The sequence below is a fragment of the Sciurus vulgaris genome (assembly GCF_902686455.1).
Source record: "Sciurus vulgaris genome assembly, chromosome: 16".
NCBI classification, from domain to species: Eukaryota; Metazoa; Chordata; class Mammalia; order Rodentia; family Sciuridae; genus Sciurus; species Sciurus vulgaris.
Window position 1 is genome coordinate 63,334,344 of NC_136477.1, and position 25,233 is coordinate 63,359,576.

The 25,233-nt window shown below is 34.3% G+C and overlaps 2 protein-coding genes and 1 long non-coding RNA gene across 5 annotated transcripts in view; 2 read left to right on the forward strand and 1 right to left on the reverse strand.

The window, feature by feature from the left end:
• Positions 1 to 25,233, reverse strand: part of LOC306646624 (uncharacterized protein) — a 280,420-nt gene that overhangs the window by 205,917 nt on the left and 49,270 nt on the right. The gene's annotated exons all lie outside the window — the stretch shown is intronic.
• LOC306646654 overlaps positions 1 to 25,233 on the forward strand; it is a 745,829-nt gene that overhangs the window by 43,043 nt on the left and 677,553 nt on the right. The window lies entirely within an intron of this gene.
• LOC306646439 (son of sevenless homolog 2-like) lies at positions 10,140 to 18,787 on the forward strand (the record flags this gene model as incomplete). Its single annotated transcript, XM_079115066.1, has 5 exons — positions 10,140 to 10,337; positions 12,644 to 12,787; positions 16,249 to 16,359; positions 18,489 to 18,584; positions 18,770 to 18,787. 5 exons carry the CDS (start codon positions 10,140 to 10,142, stop codon positions 18,785 to 18,787), a joined length of 567 nt encoding a protein of 188 aa, XP_078971192.1.

A 25,233-nucleotide genomic window follows, 5' to 3' on the forward strand; every position in this document is an offset into this window, starting at 1 on the left:
CACTGTGCACAGCTTTAGATTTCTCTGATATTATCTCTTGATTAGAATCAAGTTATATTCTTTAGCAGGAATATCACCAGAGTTTTGCTATGTTCTTTTCATTGTGTTTTCCCACATGGAACATGGGTATATAATTTTCAGTGTGTTTTATTAGTGGTTATGTTCACTCTGATTACTTCATTAAAGTTTTGTCTGCCAGGCCTTGCATTTGTGAATTACTCTTTTCCATTTTGAAATGTATAATAACACATTGTTATTTACTGCATTTACCATGTTGTGCATTAGATCTCACAAAAACAAACAGGAAAAATCCTTTCCTTCTATGTGATTGAGATTTTGTACCCTTTGGCCTTCTTTTTCTCATTTCTCCCATCCCACAGCCTCTGGTAACAACATTCTGCTCTCTGCTTCTATGAATTTGATTATTTTAGATTCAACATAGAAATGAGACTATGGTATTTGTCTTTTCTGGAGTACTTTCTTTTGACACTAGATATTTCAGGTTCAGAGTACTCTTCATCAGCTCTTCAAACTCTGGAATTAGTTGTTCCTCTAGAAACCCTACTTCCTTTTAATGAAGTGTCTTTGTAGAATCCAAACTCTGGATTTTGAATCCACAGTCTGGGTGCTAGATGAGGTCCTTGCTTTTGGAGTGTCACTGCTCTGGCACGTGTGTGCGTGTATACATATTCCCTCTGTTTCTTTAGTTGTCAACAAACGTTTATTTATTTATTTATATGTGGTGCTAAGAACTGAAACCAGTGCCTCACACATCTAGGCAAGCACTGTACCCACTGAGCTACAACCGCAGCCCCTCACTCACTCTTGAAGGCCAGAGTGAGGGGAATATGTGTATGGATAGATGCTCAGCAGTGACACCCAACAGCAGGGATTCATCCAGCTCCCAGGTCTTGTTTCTAAAGGCCGTACTGTGTGTGTATATGAATGTACACCCCACCCCATCTGTCCACATAAACACACACACACAACTTGTACTTAGTTTCTCATCTCTCTAATCTAAATCCAACACTACAAGATTCATATTAGTCTTCGCCTTTTCATATTTATAACTCACTTTGGACAGTGGGAAAACTTGTTCCCATTTTATTGATCTATTTTCTTGTTTAATCACTCCTCTTGTATATAACCATCTCTTCTTTTCCCATTGGCATTGGTCCCTTTAACCCTATTTTAACTTAGTACTGTCCCTTTCATATACAGTCTCCTTATCCATCTCAAACTTGGACGACCTTATACTGCTGCCTCCCCTGAAGCCTCACTTCCCCACCATATAAATACCCTTCTCCCCTTTCTTGGCTCCTGACACACCATGGTAGCCTCCATTCCCATGAAAATGTCTTTCTTAGCCACTAAGCGCCAACACTGTTTACCAAAGCTGCCTGTTATGTTGGTAGTCTCTTTATCTTGATAGGTCGTAGTCTCTAACATCAGATTGTGCCTCACCCATAGACACCCTTATTTTTTTAAACCACAATTTTTCCTCCTTTCCCACCCTGAAGGAATTCCTAACCTTATTTGCTTTGCCCTTCCTCTTCCCCCAGTGACCTTGAGCAGACTTGAAAAATTAGGGAAAAGAGAGACTAATACCATACTTGAAGTTCACCTTTTCTATGACTATTTAAAGGCAAAAGAATTAATTTCAAAACAGTTTCAGAATTAGAAGATGCTGAATCCTAAGAACGATTGTCAAGTGATTATGTGTTCTCTGGGCACTAGTGAACTTGTCTGTCATAAGACCGTTTGTTTTTGTAAAACTGAATTAAGTGGAATTTCTGTCTCATATAAGGCAAAAATTGGTTTCTCTGTTGACTTCTCATTCATATATTCTGAAGGCCCTTACATCAGACTACACTGTTTAAGTTATTCAGTTATTTATAGCATTTTCCATGTCCTAAATCATCATCTTCTAAGAGTTTAAAATGAAACAAAACAGAATAATAAAAACTTCATATGGCATGATTTTCAGATCCCCTTGCTTTCAGACTGATTGCTAATATTAAAAACAGAAGTCCAGATTTGGTCTGGTTGTGCTGAGATTCTGACCTTCTTGATTCTGTACCCTATTTATAATTTCTGCATTATCTTTTTTGATCCCCATGTAATAGTTACTGAGTTTACAGTTACTGAAGCCCCTTGGACTTTGTCTTATGAAGTATTATTATGATGTTATGTTTTTGATTATTTTGCCTCTTGCTGCTGTTTTTTTAAAATATTATTGATTTCAAGTTTACCCCTAGAGATTTTCGTACTGTTATTGTAGTTGTGTTCTAAAATATCAAGATATTTTAAAAAATCTAACTCTGACACATAACATTTTAAATATCTTACCCAGCTTTTTATAATGTGTAATATATATATATATATCCAAGAAACATTGTTTTATTTGAAATTATTTAGTAAAATGGTTGAAAAATATAGTATAGGAAATGAGATTTTAAATATTAATAGGCATTCTTCTAGGTTAAATGAAACAATTTTTCCATTATAGATCTTCAGTTACTATTTCATCTCTTATTCAAATCTGGAACAAACTTTAACATTAAAGGCCAAAGAATAAATATCTGAGGCTTTGCAGGTTATAGAGTTTCTCTTGCAACAACTCATCTTTGTCCTTAGTATCATGAAGGCAAAGGCAGCCATAAACAATTGAGCATGGACTGTCTACTTGTAAAACTTTATTTACGAAAATAGGCGGTGAGCTAGATTTGGCCTCTGTGTTCTAGTTTCCTAGTCCTTGTTTTGGACTTCTCTGTTTGGATCTTCTGTTTGTTGTAAGAGACTGTCCTATGCTTAGCTGAAACCCAGATGACTGTATTCATGATTGTAGTCATGTAAATTAAGTTATGAGTTTGTTTGATATGGTGTGATCTTTGTGAATCTAAACTGATTTCTAGTGGTTATGATTTCAGGAACTCACAAACAATCTGCTTATTAAATTGTTCAAGTTGTTGATGTCTAGGAATCTGTATGATTTTCCAGACAACTTGAGAATCAAACTTTTTTAAACATTAAAAATAAAAACACTTGGCTATTCTGGGGTATTCTTGCATGTCAAAGATTGCTGAGAATAGTTAGATGATTATAGGAAAGAATTATAGTACTCAACTTCTATAACTACTAGGAAAATAGTACTTAATCTGAAAATATTCCTTAAAATTAAGAAGGAAAATACTATATTAAAAAGGTGAGAAAAAGTAAGAGGGCACAGAGCTTCTCTGAAGAAATTTTAATTTTCGAGGCCTAGATGTAATAGGGTTGAGTTCTCTTGCTTTGTTTTTTGTGCTCAGTATTGAACCCAGGGGAACTTAACCACTGAGCTACAACCTCAGTCCTTTTATTTTATTTTCATTTTGAAAATCAGTATCACAATTGTTGCTGATGGTCTCACAAAATTATTGAGACTGGACTTGAACTTGTAATCCTTCTGCCTCAGTCTCCAAAGTTGCTGGGATTATAGGTGTTGGCCACTGTGCCTGGCTTTATTTCTTTCCTGGTATCATTAATTCATTCGTTTCAAGAACTGGCTCTACTTCTTTATTGTTCTTGTTATAAACAGGACTCCATATTACTTTTATTGTCCTAAAACTTTTTATGATCCTTCACTCATTTGACCATTTTATCCTTCTTCAAAATATAATAGTAAAATCCTTATCCAAAGTAAAGTATAATAGTTTGTAAATATATATAATATACATATGCTGTTTATTTATTTTACTTATTTTTTGTGGTACTGGGCTTTGAACTCTTTCCAGCCAAGCTATATCCACAGCTCTTTCTTTTTCTTCATTATAATTTGAGACAGGTTCTTGCTAAATTGCCCAGACTGGCCTTGGACTTGGGATCCTCCTGCATCAGTCTCCTGAGATTAAATGTGTGTTCCTCTGCACCTGGCCACATATGCTCTTTAAACAAGTATATTTTGTACATTTATTATGTGTCATATTATGTGGAATTTAGGTTTTTGATCTTTAGAAGGTTATTGACTAATGGGGAAAAACAGACACAAATAGAAATTTCTTTATTGGTTAGTTACATCTATAGGAAAGAGAAGATTGCTAACAGGAGACTGAAGCTGGTAGGGAGTTGGGGAGAGTTTGGAAAACTATATAAAATTATATTTGAGCTAAATGATAAAAAAGTGGGTAAGTATTGGCGAGATGAATAAATGTAACAATTGGAAAGGAGGGGTAAGAGAAGACATTCTAAACAAAGTAATAGAGGGGACTGTCCAGATTTAAGAGACATTCTGAGTTAGGATCAACAGGATATGGGGATAGATTGTATATAGGAGAGAATTGAGGAGTATTAAGTGTAAGGTAGTGGCAAGTTTTGTGTTTTAAAGACCAAGTACAAATAGGTGATATTATTAGTGATTCTGAAATGGACTCTGTATGTGTAGGTTTTTTTTAGAAAAGGAGAAAATTAGGCCTTTGGTAACATATTTCTAGGGTCTAGAGACATACTGATGTTAGATCTAAACATTTAGGAATCATTATGATCTAGATCGTAATTGGAAATCATCTAAGGGGTTGGATGAAAATTACTCATGGAGCAAGGACAGCAGGTGTTTTTGAATTGGTAGCTTGCTAGCAAATAAAGCATCCAGATATAAAAAAATTAATTATTTGCTATCTTTTTGTATTTACAAATAATTTTTTCACATAGAAATTTGAGTTCTGTACTTTCCTTGAAAAAAGAAGTCAAAATGCCTAATAGAAAATAGGTGGCATTGAATAATAGACTTTCTCTTTAGGTGCATACACCTCCCAATTTGTCACAGTCTCTACTATTTCTTATATAAATGTTGTCTGCCCAATTCTTATACTGTTTGAATAAGGACTTTTTGTGTTGTTACTGTGTACCAGTCCATGACTACAACAAAATAACTGAGGTAATCAACTTAAAAAGAGGGAAGGTTTATTTTGACTCAAGAATTTTCAAGATGTCAGTCCATATCAATGCCATAAGTTGGCATTGTTGCTTTGGGCTTATGGTAAGAAAGCATATCATGACAAGGAGTACATGGATCAAACAACCCACTTATGTCATGGTGTCTGGGAAGCAAAAAGAGCAAGGAGTTGTTGTCCCAGTATCCCCTTCAAGGGCATGCTCCCAGTGACCTATTTCCCATAAGGTTCCACTTCCCAGTAATTCCAAGCCTTTAACACATGGGCCTTTAGGAGAACTTTTTCAAATTTTAGTAGTTGCAAAAAGAATTCTAAGAGTGGAACCCTGGATTGGGTGGTAGAGAAGTAAGTGGTTGGGAAGGAAGCCCCATTGCTGGATGGCTTTTCAGAAACCAAGGGAAGGGAATGTTTTAAGAAGTAGAGATGGTGAGCTGTAAAAGACAAAAATATACCATTAGATCTGACACTCAGAAGTCATCAGTGAGAGCAATTTCATAGACTTTTGGGCTTGCTGAGTGAATGGGAGTGAGAAGAGATAGCAGGTACAGACTGTACTAAAAGGATCTTTAATAAAGGAGAGAAAAAGAGAGTGATAGCTGTTCTCTGTGTTTTATGTGTCATACCTTTCATTTTGAATGTCTATTTAAAATTTGATTTCATCAGTAAATTCCTTGTATAGCCACATTGGTTTCTTCAAAGTCTAAAATGGCTAACAACTAGGGGTGAATAGTGTTCAGTGATGTATCTCATGTAGTGGGCAGTGCAGAAGGGAGGGATCCAAGAGATTCAGTAAAGCCAGTTTAAATTATAAATGGCTTTATCCTAAAGAAATTAAGATTTTATTCATAAGACAATGAAACCCTTTATCATTTTTATGTGTTTTTTTTTTTTTTTTTTTTTTTTTTTTGGTGTTTTGTTTTGTTTATTTCTTTTGTGGTACTGGGGATTGAACCCAAGTCCTCATGCATGGTAGACACAAACTCCACTACTGGGCAGAATTTCCAGCTCTATTTATATCTTTGTTTTGAGACAGGTTTTCTCAAAATTGCCCAGATTGACCTTGAATTCTCCTGCCTCAGCCTCCAAGTAACTGGGATTACAGGTATGCATCACTGCATTGGTAATGCAAATTTGTTTTTAAGAACAAAAGTTGGAAATGGATTTGGAAGATCTGTGGCAGAAATATCAGATTCTGAGACTTGTATATCGTTGTGATTATTTAATAGTCTATACTAGAGCATGGATGGGAATGGAGAAAACCAACCAGGTCTAAGATAGTTTTCTTTTTAAAAAATATTTTTAGTTATATATGGCCACGATACATTTATTTATTTGTTAATATTTTAATAGGTAAAAGCAAAGATTTTTATTGAACTTCCATATTTCCAGAATGATTGTACCAACCACATTCCCACCAACAGTGTGCAAATATTCCATTTTCTTATATATTTTATTTTATTTGTTCTAATTGGTTGGACATGGCAGTGAAATGCACTTATACATTTTGATAAATCATACATAGAGTATAATTTCTCTTTTGTCTGATTATTACACATATTGCAGGATCACATCAGTCATGCAGTCATACATGTACATGAGGTAACAATGTCTGTTTCACTCTATTATCATTCCATCCCCATTCCCCTTGCCCTACCTTCACTCCCCTCTACCCAATATAAAGTAACTCTGTTCTTCCTTATCCACCCCCTTATTGTGAATTAGCAACTGCATATCAGAGAAAACACTCAGCCTTTGGTTTTTTGGGTTTGGCTTATTTTGCTTAGTATGATATTCTCTAATTCCATCCATTTACCAACACATGCCATAATTTCATTCTTCTTGAGAGCTGAATAATATTACAAACACACACACACACACACACACCACAATTTCTTTATCCATTCATCTGTTGTTGAAGGACATCTCAGTGGTTCCATAGTTTAGATATTGTGAATTGAGCGGCTATAAACATTGATGTGGCAGTGTCACTGTAGTATGCTGATTTTAAGTTCTTTGGGTATAAACCAAGGAGTGGGATAGCTGTGTCAGATGGTGGTTCCATTCCAAGTTTTCTTATGAATCTCCATACTGCTTTCCATAGTGGTTGCACCAATTTGCACTCCCACCAGCAATGTATGAGTGTACCTCTTCCCACATCCTCACTAACACTTTTTATTGCCTGTATTTTTGATAATCGCCATTCTGATTAGAGTGAGAAGAAATCTTAGAGTAGTTTTGAGTTGTATTTCTCTGATTGCTAGAGATGTTGAACATTTTTCATATATTTGTTGATTGATTGTAGATCTTCTCCTGTGAAGTGTCTTCTCAGTTCCTTAGCCCATTTTTTCATTGGGTTATTTCTTTTTTTGTTATTAAGTGTTTTGAGTTCTTTATATATTCTAGAGTTTAATGCTTTATCTGAGATGCCTGTGGAAAATATTTTCTCCCAATCTGTAGGCTCTCTCTTCACATCATGTTTCGTTTGCTGACAGGAAGCCTTTTAGTTTGAGTCTGTCCCATTTATTGATTCTTGATTTAACTTCTTGCACTTTAGGGGTCTTGTTAAGGAAGTCAGATCCTAGGCCAACATAGCGAAGATTTGGGCCTACTTTTCTTCTAGCAGTCACAGGGTTTCTGTTCTAGTGTCTGAGCCTTTGATCCACTTTGAGTTGAATTTCATGCAGGGTGAGAGATAAGGGTTTAATTTCATTTTGTTTTATGTGACTTTCCATTTTTCCCAGCAACATTTGTTGAATAAGCCATCTTTTCTCTAGTGAATGCTTTTGGCCCCTTTGTCTAGTATGAGATAACTGCAATTATGCAGGTTTGTTTCTGTGTTTTCTATTCTGTACCTTTGGTCTACATGTCTGTTTTGGTGCCAATACGATGCTGTTTTTTATTACTATACCTCTGTAGTGTAGTTCGAGGTCTGGTATTGTGATGCCTCCTGCTTCACTATTCTTGCTAAGAATTATTTTGACTATTCTGAGTCTCTTTTTTTTTTTCCAAATGAATTTTATGATTACTTTTTCCAGTTCTTTGAAGAATGTCATTGGGTTTTTAATAGGAATTGCATTAAATTTGCATAATGCTTTTGGTAGCATGACCATTTTGACAATATTAATTCTGCCTATCCAGGAACATGGGAGGTCTTTCCATCTTCTAAGGTCTTCTTCAATTTCTTTTTTCAGTGTCCTGTAGTTTTCATTGTAGAGGTCTTTCACCTTCTTTGTTAGATTGATTCCCAAGTGTTTTATATTTTGAGGTGATTATGAATGGGGTAGTGTTCAATATTTCTCTTTCAGTGGATTCATTACTGATGTATAGAAATGCATTTGATATATGGGTATTGACTTAATACCCATATACTTTGCTGAATTCATTTATTAGTTCTATAAGATTTCTGGTGGAATTTTTTGGACTTTTCCAAATATAGAATTATATCATCAGCAATTAGTGATAGTTTGAGTTCTTCTTTACCTATTTGTATAGCTTTAATTTCTTTCTTCTGTCTAATTGCTCTGGCTAGAGGTTTAAGGATAATGTTCAGTTAAAGTGGTGAAAGAGGGCATCCTTTTCTCGTTCTAATTTTTAGAGGGAATGTTTTCCATTTAGAAGGACATTGGCCTTGGGTTTAGCATGTGGTTTTTATGATGTGGAGGTATGTTCCTACTATCCCTAGTTTTTCTAGTGTTTTGTTATTTATTTGTATGTGGTGCTGAGGATTGAACCTAGTGCCCCACACATGGTAGGCAAGTGCTCTACCACTGAGCCAGAACTCTAAGAGAGATTTCTGAATTGTATTCAGAAATATCAGGGGGGCAAGGTTCATTTCAGTTTCTTCTTTATGGTAGTTTACCAGTAGCTGTTAGAATATCTGGTGATCAGATATTTTTAAAAAATTAATATTATCTTACTGTGTTGTCAGAATTTCCCCTCATCCCTTTGAAGTAATTTCCTATGGAGTTTTCTTTTCATGATAATACCTTTTTTTCCTGAATTCTCTCCTTTGATTTTTGAATATATAATTATCTAGGTACATTCTATGTTTTGTAACCGTTATTAATTTAAAATGTATGGTCTCCTTATTGTTGTTGCTTTTGATTTACAAAAAGTTCTTGCCTATTTGCAGATTTAATCATACTAGGAGTTTTTACTATTTCTGAAAGAAGAACTTGTCTCTATAGCTATTAAACATCAGTACAATATTTAGATTTAGCAAGTAAACCTAATAGCAGTTGTTTCTGTTGTAAATAACATTTGTCCTTTGTATCTGTGGGGAATTGGTATCAGGACCCTTGGTGGATACCAAAATCCACAGATGCTTAAGTCTTTTACATACAATGGTGTAGTATTTGTATTTAACCTATGCATATCTCATTTCTGGATTACTTGTGAAATATAACACAATATAAATCCTATATAAATTGTTATTGTACTGTTTTGTTTAGGAAATAATGACAAGAATACTCTTTATACATGTTCAACAGAGAAGCAGTTTTTCTTTTTCTAATAATTTTGATTTGAAGTAGGTTGGATCCATAATGGAACCCATGTATACACAAGGTTTACTGAATGCATCAGAAAATACTCACACTTTTACCTACTGTCTACCTTAACAGTAACAACATTTCAGTTTTCCCTTTTTAACTTTACCCAAGTGCAAACTACCTTCCTTATAATACAGTAAGGAACTACTTTGCAAATACCTATTGTTTGCCAGACAGAATAGTCTACATTTTACGTACATTACCTCATTGTGTTCTTTCATCAATAACATTTTACACATATGACTTTCAGAAGAATAAATAACTTTTCCATAATCAGTAAGTTCAGTAAGTGACTGAGCTGGAAATTTTGGTTCAGATTCATTTGTTCTCTTTTAGAAATATGTTTGTGTGCACGTATGTGAATCTTATATTACACACATATATGTATACATATAGATGCATACCTATACATATGTGTGTATGTGTATATATCACCATTAGGTTTATCTTATTTTTAGAAGTATTTACTTTGTCATATCCAGCTTTACTTCAACTCACCTTCATCTTTTCATTTTTCTTTTCTTCTGAATTCTCTAATAGAAATTTCCCTATAATACCTATAATTCTCATTGTATAATATTTTAATTTCAAGTTTTTTTAGACAAGTTTTACTAAAGAAAATAACTCATTTATATTCCTGATTTATATTCATCAGGGTTTGATGGACATGTTTGATCAGGATGACATAGGTTTGGTTTCTCTCTGTGAAGATGAACATAGTTCTTCAGGTGAATTAAGCTACTATGAACTTGTCAGAACAGAAATTGCAGAAGAAAGACAGTATCTGCGGGAACTAAATATGATTATAAAAGTGTTTCAAGAAGCCTTTCTTGCTGATAGAAAGTTATTTAAACCTTCTGTAAGTGACTTTTGGGTGTGAAATTCTATATACCCCCAAACTTAATAGCATCTAAAATATAAATGGTAATGTTTACTTTATTAGCATGTATGAATATTCTTTGGTATATTCATGGCTTTTAAAACACACAAATTGTTATATAATAAGTGCAGTGACACGGAAAAATGGACAAACTTAGAAACAGGATTTATACTGGCATGAAATATTTTATTTCTACCTAGTATCTGAGATTGAGTTATTCATTAGAAGATGGGAAAAAAGATATGTGGTCTAAAAAATAGACCTATGCTTTCTCCTGTCTTTTGGTAGGTACTTTAAGGCAGTAGTTCAAAGTTTTAACTGAATGCCACATAAACAGAAGGAAAGCAGCTCTTCCAAAGACAGGGCGGGTGTGGCATGAGTACGGTGAGGATTCAGAGACTTACATTTTGCCTCTATAGCTTCTTAAATTGACTCTGGTAAGCCAGATAGACAAACATCATCTGTAATTTTTTTCTTGTTTCCTTCCTTTATCATATGATTATTTTTAACTATCGGTATGTCTGATTCACATTTTAAAAATACTCTGCCCTTAGCTTATTTATCTTATATCTCCTAAGTTTGGTCTCAAAATAATTATTACATGAACAAATGGAAGTGGTGCTAAGACATAACTGGATGAATGTTTAAGATTAAGAACTGAGTTAGCTTTTCTCATTATTTTCCAAAAGAATGAGTTGTGAGTTTAACTGGTAATTTCAGGTGTTTTAATTGGCCTTTTATCCCCCCCTTTTCTTTTTCTAGTACTGGTAAAAGAATCCAGGGCCTCATGCATGCTAAGGAAATTCTCTACCACTGGGATACATCCATAATGTTTTGGTTTTTTTTTTTTTTTTTTTGCAGTGCTGGGGATTGAACCCAGGGTCTTGTGCATGCAAGACAAGCACTCTACCAACTGAGCTATATCCCCAGCCCCCATAATGCTGTTTTTAAAAGTTTATTTTTGAGACTGGTCTCTGAGTTGCCCAGTCTAGTTTCAAACTTGTAGTTCTTCTGCCTTAGCCTCCCAAGCATCTGAAATTATAGGCATGTGCCTCCACACTGGACATTTTTTCTTTGGCACATATGTTCACTTTAATGATATCAGAAACTCCAACCTATCATACTTTCTTAAGTATTTTATTTGACCTTTATAACAGTATTGTGTGATATCCAGGGCAGGCATCATCATTTCTACCTTTCTGGCAGGGAAATTGACATAAAATAGTTATGGCTTACTCAGATTAATTATAGACCTCAAGCTTGAATTTGGCTTCTGTGTTTTTGTTTTTCCTTGCTGACCTTGAGCACATGGGCTCCCTTTAAAAAGAGCTGGGAAGGACTTAAGTAATTTGCTCATGGTCATATACCTGATATACTATCATATAGCTCTGATAGGATTCTTTTGAAGATTAAATGAGGTGATAAAATGAGCCCCATCATAGAAATCAGAAACAAAGAACAGACATGTCATATTATACCACACATGGTGGAGCTAGAATTTAAGCTCAAGTTTGTCATATTCAAAAGCTCATGATATTTCCAATAGGAGATGCTAGGGTGAATAATAGTTGACTATAACTTGGATAATTAGATGTATGATCTGTTTGTATCCAGAGGACTCAAACCTTTTTTTTAAAAGGGGTGACTTATCTATTTTTTATTCTTGTAGTTGTCAATGGACCTTTATTTTATTTATTTACATGTGTTACTGAAAATCAAACCCAGTACCTCACACATGCTAGGCAAGCACTCTACCACTGAGCCACGACCCCAGCCCACTCAAAACTTTTTAACCTAGATAAAATTCACACACTGGAATTTGGATGAAATCTTTCAATCCTTCTTAAATTCTAGAGATGAATCACAAATTAGAAAAACAGGCCGTATTTGAGGTATCTTCAAACTGAGGTATCTTCAGTTTGGTCTCATCTCTTACCATTCACTAACTCTATATAATCTTAAGTCTTATAACATCTTAACCAGTTGTAAGACACACACATGCCAGAATTATTTATTTCAAGAATTGCTTAGAATCATTCACAGTTTGAGGTTTTAGGATTATGTAAGAAAACTATGTAGAATCTGTATTCCAGTATTTTTGCTCAGTATAATACAAGATATTTTCAAATTTTCCTTCATATTTACAATTGACTTTGACTATGTCTTCAAATATCTTCGTATCAGATTGGGTGAAAATGCACCCTTAACACTTACATTTTTAGTTAGTAATTTTAAAGCATAATTCACATTCTCCCATGCCTTAATCTTTCATTTTATTTTTTCAGGATATTGAAAAGATTTTCAGTAACATTTCAGATATACATGAATTGACTATGAAACTTTTAGGTTTGATTGGAGACACAGTTGAAGTGTTGGATGAAAGCAGCCCTCATCCCTTAGCTGGCAGCTGTTTTGAAAATTTGGCAGAAGTAAGTTTACAAAACTACTTTAAATTCTTCTTAAAGTCATAAATTACTGTATTAAGAAATTTTTAAGATATTCTTTGTAAAATCTGACTAGTATTTGAAAAAAATACTTTAAAGCAGGTGCTGTGACACACACCTGTAATCCCAGCAGCTTGGAAGGTTGAGGGCAGGAGTAGTATGAGTTTGAAGCCAGTCTAAGCAACTTAGCAAGAACCTGTCTCTAAATAAATAAATACATAAATAAGTAAAAATAAAAATAAATGGAGATTTAATTTAGTGGTAAAGGAACACTAGATTCAGTTCTACCTTGTAACCAAAAAATACATGAAGTTTAACAAACAGCAAACTAAATTTATATTGTTTATAGTTTAGTGACTCTTTATAGTATATTTATATTAATATTTATAGTGAACATTTCTATACTAGAGTATGAACATTTTGGATTTTTTAAGGGCATTTACGACGAAAGAAAATAAATTTTATTAACCATAGTCCTTTAGCTTTTGTGAATTTTAGACTGAATTTTCAAAAATAAAAAAGGTTTATATTAATTTTTTCCAAAGTGAAAATTATTAGGTAATCTTATAAATGATTATAAAAGTAATGTGGCTTATTGCAAAATATTCAAAAAAGTAGAGGCAGATGTAAATTAAATGAAATTCATTTTATTTGCAGCTCCCTGAGATAACTTATCCTTTAGGTAACATTCATTTATCCTTACAAATATTTTTGTCTACATCACACAAACCTGTGTGTATTTATAAGAAAATTGGTTGTCCAGTTTTTTTAAAAGACTGTTTTTATACCTTTATTTTATTAATTTATTTTATGTGGTGCTGAGGATGATCCAGTGCCTCACATGTGCTAGGTAAGGCTCTACCACTAAGGCACAACCCCAGCCCTGATGTCCAATTTTATAACCTTTTAACTTATATGTTATGACATTTTCCCAAGTTAATAATATACTTCACCACAATTTTTAATTATAAATTATAAATACCCTGTATACCATAACATTTAGCCATCTCTTATCATAAGTTTATAATTTCTTTTTTCTTGTTATTGTAAACAATATTAATTTTTGGCATTTTAATGGGAAAAGAAATGCATGTCGTTCTTTTTTTTCAACCAATGATGTCAAAATTCTTTAATACTCACTGATCATTTTATTTTTTAGTTATTTTAATGTTTTTGATTTCATGTAAAAATACCTATTGTATAAACTTTGCCTTTATTTTTCTGAAAACAGATCAGTCTTATTAGGTCTATTTTGTAGGACAAAGAGAATTGATAGGATGAAAATATTCAGTTACTCATAGTTAACATTTAGTTGATTTTTTTTTTAAATATTTTTAAGTTGTTGATAGTCTTTATTTTATTTGTTTATGTGTGGTGCAGAAACCAGTGCCTTACACATGCCAGGCAAGCCCTCAACCACTGAGCCAACCCCTGCCCTAGTCTTGATTCTTAATAGATTTTTTTATATTGTGATGTCATATTAATTGTTGATTTCTTGTTAATTTGCTCTACTCTTAAAGATATCATGAGTTTCTCAAATATTACATTATTTTATATGGTTCTAAAATGCTATATTATTTATACTTTGGTTATAAATGTAAATGCAATTTTAACTTTCTTCCAATTTCCTGGGATTGAACCAGGACTTTACATATGGTAGGCAAGTGCAATATAACTGAGCTACATTTCCAGCCCCAATATTAACCATTTTTAGGTGTACAGTTCATTTGTATTATTCAATTCACAGTATTATACAGTCATCACCATTACATCATTCCAAAACTTTTCATCACCTAAATAGAAAACTACACATGAGCAATAGCTTCCTGATCTTCCCTCTTCCAGTTCTTGGTAACCTCTAATCTACTTTCTATCCCTATGAATCGGCCTATTTTAAATATTTCATATAATTGGAATGATATTTATCCACTTGTGTCTGCCTATTTCATTTACATATTTTAAAGTTCATCAATTTCAGTATATGTCAGAATGTTATTCCTTTCAGTGACTGAATAATACTCCATTTCACATACATACAGATAGCACATCACTAATCTGAAATGCTGATATCCAAAACTGTAAAGAAAATATTTGGTACTGGGGATTGAACCCAGGGTTGATTAACCACTGAGCCCTATCCCCAGCTCTTTCTTTACATTTTTATTTTAAGAAAAGGTCTTGCTAAGTCCTGAAGGCCTTGCTAATTTGCTAAGACTGGTCTTGAACTTGAAATCCTCCTGCCTCAGCCTTCTGAGTTGCTGGGATTACAGGCATGTGTCACCATGCCCAGTTCCAATTTTTTGATTGCCAACCAGGTATCAAAAAGTTTTGGATTCCAAAGCACTTTGAGCCATCTTCAAATATATTTGGGATTTCCGGGTGTTTCAGATTTCAGATTTTCAGATTAGGGATGCTCAACATATAAAATCTATGTAATATTCCAAAACCTGAAAAACTCCAAAATCCAAGCACTTCTAGGTTCCAAGCATTTTTGATAAGGATACTCAACCTTTACCTTGTTATATTCATGTTATTGGTTTGTTGATAGACAGTTATATTATTTTCACCTTTTAGCTATTGTGAATAACATTGCATTGTTTTCATTACTTTAGGTGTATACATAGGCATAAAATTATGAATTTATATGGTAATTCTGTGTTTGCTTTTGAGGACCTGCCAAATTGTTTTTTCTTTTTCTTGGATCAGGGATTGAAACCAGGGGCGCTTAACCCCTGAGCCAAATCCCCAGCCCCTTTTTTATTTTTGTAATTTAAAGATAGGTCTTGCTAGTTGCTTTGGGTCTTATTAAGTTGCTGAGGCTGGCTTTGAACCTGTGATCCTCTTGCCTCAGCGTCGCAAGTCTCTGGATTACAGGTGTTGCCATCACACGTGGTGCCAAATTGATTTATGGGGGCTGTACCATTTTATATTCCCAATATCCTTAGTTCTAACTGAACAGGGTTATTTATTATCAGAGGTAGCAATTTGTTTAAATAAATACATTGGGAAAGCTATGGGCAGTTAATGTTTTGTATTTTACTGTCTGTTATTTTTGCTTTCCTTTAACATTGAAACCATGAGTATCAATGTTTTTTTCCTTTGAAAGTATCCTAATGTAAACTTATGTAAACCTGGGTAAGCTTGAGTTTCTCACCTTATCAATATACTTTCCATTTATTGGGGATAAAATGTACATTTTAATAACTTGGTACTTGGGATCACACAGTCCATTATTATTTTAAGTCCATAGCCTCTTGACATCTAGTGTTCAAGGTCAGTGCTTATATTTAAAAAAAATTATCGGTTGCAGACATAGTTATTGTTTGTCTTTGGAAAGTAGAAAGCAATAAGTGATGATTGTTCATTGAGGACTTGAACATAACGTTGTCATTAGGTAATCTGCAGCATATTAGTAAATATTCTTTTACATTTTCATTTTTAAATAGGAGCAAGCATTTGATCCTTATGAAACATTATCACAGGATATTCTTTCACCAGAGTTTAATGAACATTTCAGTAAGCTGATGGCCAGACCTGCAGTTGCTCTACACTTCCAGGTAAACTTAAATGTTAAATGTTATTTTCTTTTATGAAACAAGAAATATCATCTTATTGTTGAAATTTGTAAGGCCAGAATCTTTTATAAAGCAAGTATGAAAATAAATTTCATTAGTCCTTCAAAAATCCATTAATTCTAAGCCCATTTTAAATTATTTCTGTGTTCTTTTTTCAGTCTGCTCTTAATGTGGTAAATATTTTGTAGCACAACATCACAAATATGAATAACCAGAAGAATCTGGCACATTTTGGATGAGAGTATAGATATGAATCTGGGGAGCTATTTCAGTGTCATATTCTCTGTAGGAATAGTTGGAGAAATCATTAAGAAATGAGAATAGCCTCACACTTTCTCACATTGATTTCTCTATCAGGTCTACAATTTAAAGGAGATGAATACTGAAGCGAGGTGAAGATGTAAATTTCTTGGTTTAATATGCATTTAGATAAAATGAAACAGGTGAAGAGACATAAAATTTTTATTCTGTCAGCTCCTAAATGTTTCATTGACATAAGTGACCTCATTACTTACTAGCTGTAGCAATTCTGTATCTAGACTGGCTCGCTCTTCTCAGCATGGGAAATGATCAAATCTGTATTGTCTTAAAACAAGCGAGCAAACCAGTCTTTCTTCACTGTAGCTGTTCTAGCTTCCATTTTACACTCTGAAGTCAGTTATCTTCATATTAGGTTTTACCCTTCTGCCTCAAACACTACCATCTGTGTCTAACCAGGATATAATACTAAAAACTACCTTTCAACTAACTTGATTTGCCAAATAAAGTGGATATTTTTATTTATACTTTTATCCATAGCATACATATATGAATTAATGGAGCTTTTTTGAGGAAATTTTTTAAAAAGCATATTATATCTTTCTCACATTTAATATTGGTCTTGTAAATTATTTGTCTTGTGGGCAGAAATATCAGTAAGTCAACTTTAAAAAATCAACATGAGTTGATTTAAATTCCTTTAACTTTTAGAAAATCATTTGTTCTACATAAGTAGTTTTCAACACCTGGGTATACCTATCCCTAGGTACACATGAAAGTTTTTCATGGGATAATAAAAGCACAGGTAACTTTAAGGAAATTAGTTCCTAGTTTGTCTGAGACCTTGTTTGTGCATTTTACATTTTCTTTTCCAATTTCTCTTATATCCCCATGCCATATTGAATTTCCTATTATTCACTGATTCAAGACGTGAAAATCCCCAGGGCACCAGTGGAAAGGGGGGAAAAAGCATTGCTACTGACAGTTCACTGAGTACAAAGTAAGAATATCCAAAAGAAAGATGTGGAGTAATTACAGTAAAAACTCTTGGTAGTGAAATGCCATAATTGCCTCTCCTTCGTCACATTTTTCTGACTACTTAAGAATTAAGAAGCAAGATATTGATGACAAAGGTGAATATTAACTTTTTAAAAAGAGTGCTCCCTTATTCATTTACTGTATAGAGGGGAAGTTATAAAGTTCTCGTACTTTATACAGATGTTCTCTGTTAGAAGCAGTTTTAAGTTCTTGCTGATGCTTCTACTCCTTGAGACCAGGGCATTCATATGTTTATTTGAATATAATAATCAACTCAGTCTTTCTGACAAATATCTGATCTGGCTATTTGTTTTGCCAATGAAGATTGACTTTGTCAATTAAATTATATAGCAGACCTTTTTCATAAGTAAATGACCTTAGTCTGAAATTTATTCAGTCACTGGTGAAATATATTTAGGTCCCATTTTTACTATACATCATCTCTTTAAATACATCCTTTATAGGTATTTAAACTTAGAGCATTTGTAATGACAACATAAAAATGTTCAAGAGAGTATGTACCTTTTCAGAATTCCTGTAGGTTAAATGGAAGCCCAAATGTTTGAAGAAAAGCTGCAGAAGATTTAGTTAGAGCTATTTAGCCTTACCGAAGGTGAAGAAATGTATATATTTCTCTAATAAAGTGGGGAAAGGAGTAAAACTTATTTATAGCACTACAATTTCAGTATAGCTTATGCTTTTCATTATAATTTTGACAAGATTAAATCATGTAATTATACAAGCTATTGGTTAGGAATTGCTTTTAGGTATCTTGAGTGTCAGAGGTACACTATTGCATCTTTTTTGTTTTACAGTCCATTGCTGATGTTTTAAGGAAGCAGTTCATTATGTCCTTCCTCGCCTTGCTGGTGCCAGTGTATCATTGTTGGCATTATTTTGAATTATTAAAGGTAAGGCAAAAACTTCCTGAACTTGTAGGAGGTACATTTATGAGATTGGAAAACTAGTTTTTGACCTGATCGTATTATTTTAAATACTCTTTATTCACAAAATAAAATATCTTAGGTCTAAGGGTGTGTGTGTAAAATAAAATTTCCAGAAATTTTGAAGGAAATTCTGTATTTCTTATATTTAGATCATTTCCATGCGGTAGACAGATAGGAAAATTTGTCATTTGACAATAGATCTTGCATTACCAACCTGACAGAAGAGTTTCTTTTTGAAATTAACTTTCAGATATACTTAATACTACTCTTGTAATTCATGATTTATTTATATAATAATTTTCATACATAATATTGCTCTAAATTTTCATCTTATTTTAACTTTCCAGAAAATCTGGAGGTAGAATGCTTAGATGTTCAGGGCAGAGGGGGGATGAGGAAGAGAAAATACCCAGAGCTTTATGGAAATCCAGTTGTGCATTTGCTCAGAAAACGCAATTAAGTTGCTACCTAATACTGCATGCACAGGGAAACTCAATTTATGGAAATCAAAACTGATTGTTATTACAGAAGCACCTTGCATGTTGGAACCAACACATCAGCAGAGCCAAGTGGGTATGAGGAGGGGAGATGATAGGCCAAGTTTCATTTAAATCCATTCGTGAAACTTTCTCAGAAAAGCAACTTCAATTTCAGCCCTACTCAACCTGCACGTTAGAGTACTGCAACAGCAATACATAAGAGGTTTGGTAAAAAACCTGGAGGTAGAAAGTTCAGTTGTTGGCAGAAGAGTTGGAATTAGGAAAAGAGAAAAAACCCAGAGTTTCATGGAAATCCATTCATGCATTTGCTCAAAAATTCAATTCAGTTGCAGCCTAACACTTCATGCATCAGGAAAGCTCAATTCATGGAAATTGAAACAGTTTCTTTTAACATAAGTACAGTGCATGATGGAACCACCACATCTGAGGATTAAAGTGGGTATGAGAAGGGGAGATGAATAGGCAAAGTTTCATTGAAATGCATTCATGAAACTTTCTAAGAAAAGCAACCTCATTTTCATTCCTATCAGTCTGCAGGTTAGAGTAGTGCAATGGCAATACATAAGGTACTTGTCAAGAAAAACTGGAGGTAGAGTGTCCAGATGTAGGTGAAAGAAATGGAATTAGGAAAAGAGAAAATTCCCAGTGTTTCATGGAAATCCAGCTGTGTATTTGCTCAGAAATTGCAATTCAGTTGCAGCCTATCACTGCCTCCATATGGAAAGCTCAATTCGTGGAAATCGAAACAGTTTGTTATAACGTTAGCTACGTACATGGTTGAACCACCACATCTATGGTGCAAAGTGGGTATGAGGAGGGGAGATGACAGGCAAAATTTCATTGAAATCCATTCTTGAACCTTTCTCAGAAAAGCAACTTCAATCAGCCCTATTCATCCTGCATGTTACAGTACTGCAACAGCAATAGATAAGATGCTTGTCTTGAAAATCTGCAGGTAGAGTGCTCAGTTGTTAGGGGCAGAGTGGAAATGAGGAAAAGAGAAAATTCCCAGAGTTTCATGGATCTCTAGTCATGTATGTGTTCAGAAAACTCAATTTAGTCGCAGCCTAACACTGCGTTTATAGGGAAAGCTCAATTCTGGAAATCGAAACAGTTTGTTATAACAGGAGCTCCATGCATGGTGGATCCACCACTTCTGCAGAGCAAAGTGGGTATGTGAAGGGGACATGATAGGCAAGGTTTCATTGAAATCCATTTGTGAACTTTCTCAGAAAAGCAACTTCATTTTCAGCCCTGTTCTACCTGCATGTTAGAGTACTGAAACAGCAATACATAAGGTGCTTTCCTAGAGAACATGGAGATAGAGTGCTCAGATGTTGGGGGCAGAGCGGGAAACAGGAAAAAAAAGAAATACACTACTGAGTTTCATGGTTCCAGACGTGCATTTGCTCAGAAAACGCAATTCAGGTGCAGCCTAACACTGCGTGCAAAGGGAAATCTGAATTCATGGATATTGAAACAATTTGTTATAACAGAAGTACCATGCATGGTGGAACCACCACATCTTCAGAGCATAGTGAGCATGAGGAGTGGAGATGATAGGCAAAGTTTCATTGAAATCCATTTGTGACACTCTCATAAAATCAACTTTAATTTCAGCCCTATTCAACCTGCATGTTACAGTACTGCAAAAGGAATTCAAAGGAGGATTGTCTAGAAAACCTGGAGTTAGAGTGCTCAGATATTGGAGGCAGAGTGGGAATGAGGAAAAGTTAAAATACCCTGAGTTTCATGGAAATCCACTCGTGCATTTGATCAAAAACGCAATTCAGTTGCAGCCTAACACTGCGTGCATAGGAAAAGCTCAATTCATGGGAATCTAAACTTTTTGTTATAACAGAAGCACTGTGCATGGTGGAACCACCACATCTCAGGATCATAGTGGTAATGAAAAGGGGAGATGATAGGCAAAGTCATTGAAATCCATTAGTGATACTTTCTCAGAAAAACACCTTCAGTTTCAGCTCTATTCAACCTGCAAGTTAGATTACTGCAACAGCAATACATAAGGGGCTTGTCTAGAAATCCTGAAGGAAGACTGCTCAGATGTGGGGACAGAGTGGGAATGAGGAAAATAAAAAATTACCAGAGTTTCATGGAAATCCAGTCGTGCATTTACTCAGAAAATGCAAATGAGTTGTACCCTAACACTGTGTGCATAGGGAAAGCTTAATTCATGGAAATTGAAACATTTTGTTATCACAGAAACACCATGCATGGTGGAACCACCACATCTGCAGAGCAAAGTGGGTATGAGGAGTGGAGATAATAGGCAAAATTTCATTGAAATACATTAGTGAAACTATCTCAGAAAGCAACTTCAATTTCAGCCCTGCACTTTAGAGTACTGCAACAGGAATAGATAAGGGACTTGTCTAGAAAACCTCAAAAAAGAGTGCTCAGATGTTGGCAGCAGAGTGGGAATGAGGAAAAGAGAAACCCAGAGTTTCATGGAAATCCAGTCGTGCATTTGCTCAGAAATCGCAATTCAGTTGCAGCCTCACACTGCCTGCATAGGGAAAGCTTAATTCATCAAATCTAAAGAGTTGTTATAAGAGAAGCACCGTGCATGGTGGAGCCACCACATCTGCGCAGCAATGTGGGTATGACGAGGGGAGATGATAGGCCAATGTTCATTGCCGGGGTCCAGCCCTAGCAGGAGTCCATGGGTTCCACACTGGTAAACGGGGCGCAGGGAGACAGCATCGGCGATGGATGGAGAATCAAAGACACAGACTCTAGTTCTGGTTCAATCAATCCCTCTTTATTCTGGGTACGGCTGAGTTTATATACATTTTTCTTCAGGCTATAATGACAGTGTTGTGGTTAATGAAATAAAAGAAATTTTCCAAAGCATAGGCAGGAATTGTTCTTAACAAGGAACCGAAAGATTATGAGAAAACAGTAACTTTACAATCATCCTTACCTAATCACAATTGTTGTAAGCATATCTAACTGCATCAATGAGCTAATACAATGTTTATTTCCTTAATATCTAAACTCTATGTGACCTAAGACTATTCTTATTATTCTCGTCGCTAAAGCAATTAGACAAGTAATCTCATGTGACCATTTCTACTAGGTCCATCTGGTTAATATCTAAATTGCTGAGTTAAAGGCTATAGGAGGGCAGAGGTCGCAATGTTTATTGTGTACCAACATTTATTTTAGGGGTGACCTATTCTTTGTAGGAAGGAAGGAATGTTGTGAAACCTTATTCTCTTAGCACCATACATAAACAAAACCATCTTTAGAATTTAACCAGCCTGTTGGAGACAAAGGAAGATCTATATCTATTTTCTCAGGAGGCTTTCAGGGACTCATTGCATGGTTGCAAAATTATTTTTGACTTTGTTAGTGGTAAAGACCCATTGTTTTCAGATTGTAGGTAATATTTTCCTGGAAATTTTTTTGTATTCCCCTCCCTCCCCTTAAGCAATCCGTTCAGACTGAAATGATTAATATATTATCAGAAAAACACAGCAGGAAAAACACCATGCTCATGGAGCAAATCATCCTGGCAATTCCTTTTAGGATGAGCCTTTGCAATCATCCTCCAGAGGATCTTGGTCAGAGCACTGGATGGAATTTTCAGATAGCACCCGCAGCTCCCCCTTTTTGATTTGGTATATTGAAGAAGCCTTCTTGAATTTTTACTCTCTTGACTAATCTGAGGATTACTTGGAGGACGACTGGAAGACAAAGATTAAAATTAAAATACATACTCCAATCAAGCCATAGTGTAATATTGTATTTAGGAATGTTTTGTTAAATATAGTTGTTTTATATTATGAAACATTTCAGAGGCCAAATTATCTGCTGGAACAACCGAGACTGAGCCTGACGTAACATTTTATTTGTTGTTGTAAAGCATTAATATCCGGTGCTAAATTAGTATTATTCCCAAACTCCTTTAAGGTGAGTTTGAACCTGTTCCCAATTAGTATTATTATCAACCTTTAAGGGAGTAATACAATCCATTTGTAGTTAGGATGACATCTAGTGGTCATTCAAATTTGAGTATTTTGAATCTCATTTCCCATAAGGAGAATAGCTTCTTCAGAGCATTAATTCTTGTTTCTAATTTTTTATCAATTTGTTCTTGTGCCGCTAAAGCCACAGAGACATTATAGTTAAATCATTTATGTGTGAAGCAGTATGAATTTCCTGTACAAGCGCTGTGGTCAAGAGAGCTAAGAGTGATTATAACTGATTAAAGCTGTTATTCCTAGGATCAAAGCTGCAACAAATCTTTTGGTCTTAAAAGTTCATTAACTGTTTTTAAAATTTCAACACCTGTGTCTCGTCATACCAAGATTCTGTAAGATTAACTGGCAATATAACATATTAGCTGATGTACAAGTAAAAACACTTTAAAATCTTTAGACATGGTTGAATAATACAATTAGTAAGAACACAATCATGGCAATAAATATTATAAGCTTCCTTATTTTTAGTGATATTGAATTATTTATGGTAGACATAAGAATAGCATGAGGAGCATTTATACAAGCACATACTGCAAAGTCATTAGGTTTACTTAGGTCTTTGTAATAATACTATATTGAGTAGCTGCTAATAGTTTATACAAGTCAGGAAAGTAAGAGAATTTCCCATTTATAAGGTCATCCAATAGATGGGGTGTTACCCATCTGGGAGTAAACCATCTATGAATAGGCTCATTGGTAAGAAAAGGGTTAAAATTAAAATGTACCATTTTATTCCGTCTTATCAACCAGATGTCAGCGAGACATCAGGTCCTCTCCATTTACCAGATTAAAAATCTTTCCATTTTACTAAACTTTGTTTTGACCTTTTACTTTCCCAATGTCTCATCATTGCAGTATTTCCCTCCTTGTCAGTATTTAGATGATTTAAAACAAATAAAGCATGTTGTAAAATATGATGTGGGGAAGAGTATTTAAGCTCTCCCTCTTTTAGCTTATTTATTTGTATTTTTAATCTTTGATGGCTCTTTCTACTATTGCTTGTCCTTGTGGGTTATAAGGAATTCCTGTAGAATGAGAAAATATTAAACCTGGAACAGAAATATTTAAATGGTTTTGATGTATAAGCAGAGCATTATCAGTTTTTAATTTTTTAGGCATTCCTATAACAGAAAAAACAAAGGAATAAATGTTGACTCACATCCATGTAGGCTTCCCCAGTTGTGGCTGAGGCCACAATAACATGAGAAAAGGTATCGACTGTAACATGAACATAAGACATTTTCCAAATTCTGATATATGAGTTTACATCCATTTGCTATATAAGAATTAGGTAAACATCCTTGAGGATTAACTCCCATCTGTGGAGAAGGAATAAATTTAGAAAAACATGACAATTTTAACAATAGTTCTAGCTTCTTCTCTAGAATATGAAATACTTTTTGTAAGGCAGATGAATTTTGATGATTTTTGTGTGATATAATAGCTTCTTCTATAGCTGTTAAAATAAAATTTTAGTTAAGTGATCAGCATGGGTATTCCCCTGAGCAGGGGACCAGGTAATCCAGAATGTTCCCGAATTTGACCTATAAAGAAATTGAAGTTCTGTTATGAATTAGCTATTGAAGTTCTTGTAGCCTATGTATAATTTTAGATGAAGAGGAGAGAGTTGCTGTTTTTATGGTTGGAAACAGTTTAACAATGTATAGTGAGTCTGTGTACAAGTTAAAGCGTTGAACAACCGTCTTGAAAAGCATAGATGACTGCTTCTAATTCAGCTCTTTGTGCAGAAGTTTCTTGTGTCCATTGAACTGTGGGTTGAGAATTATTGTAACTGCTTTCCACTTGATGACCCATCTGTAAATATTAACATAGCATTGTTAATTGGAGTTGAGGAGCACCATTTAGGAAATACTATTTCTGTTTGAAGTAAAAAAATGTAGTAAAGGATATTTGGGCAAGTGGAAAGAAATTTTTCCTGTAAAATTTAGAAATGCAATAGCCCATTGATCATCAATTTGTATAATTGGTCAAATTGTTCTCTTGTGTAAGGAATAATTATTTCATGCATTTCACAAGCAAACAATTCTTTACTTCTAAATCTAGCCTTTAATACCAAAGAAGCTACCATAGTAGGATAAGACA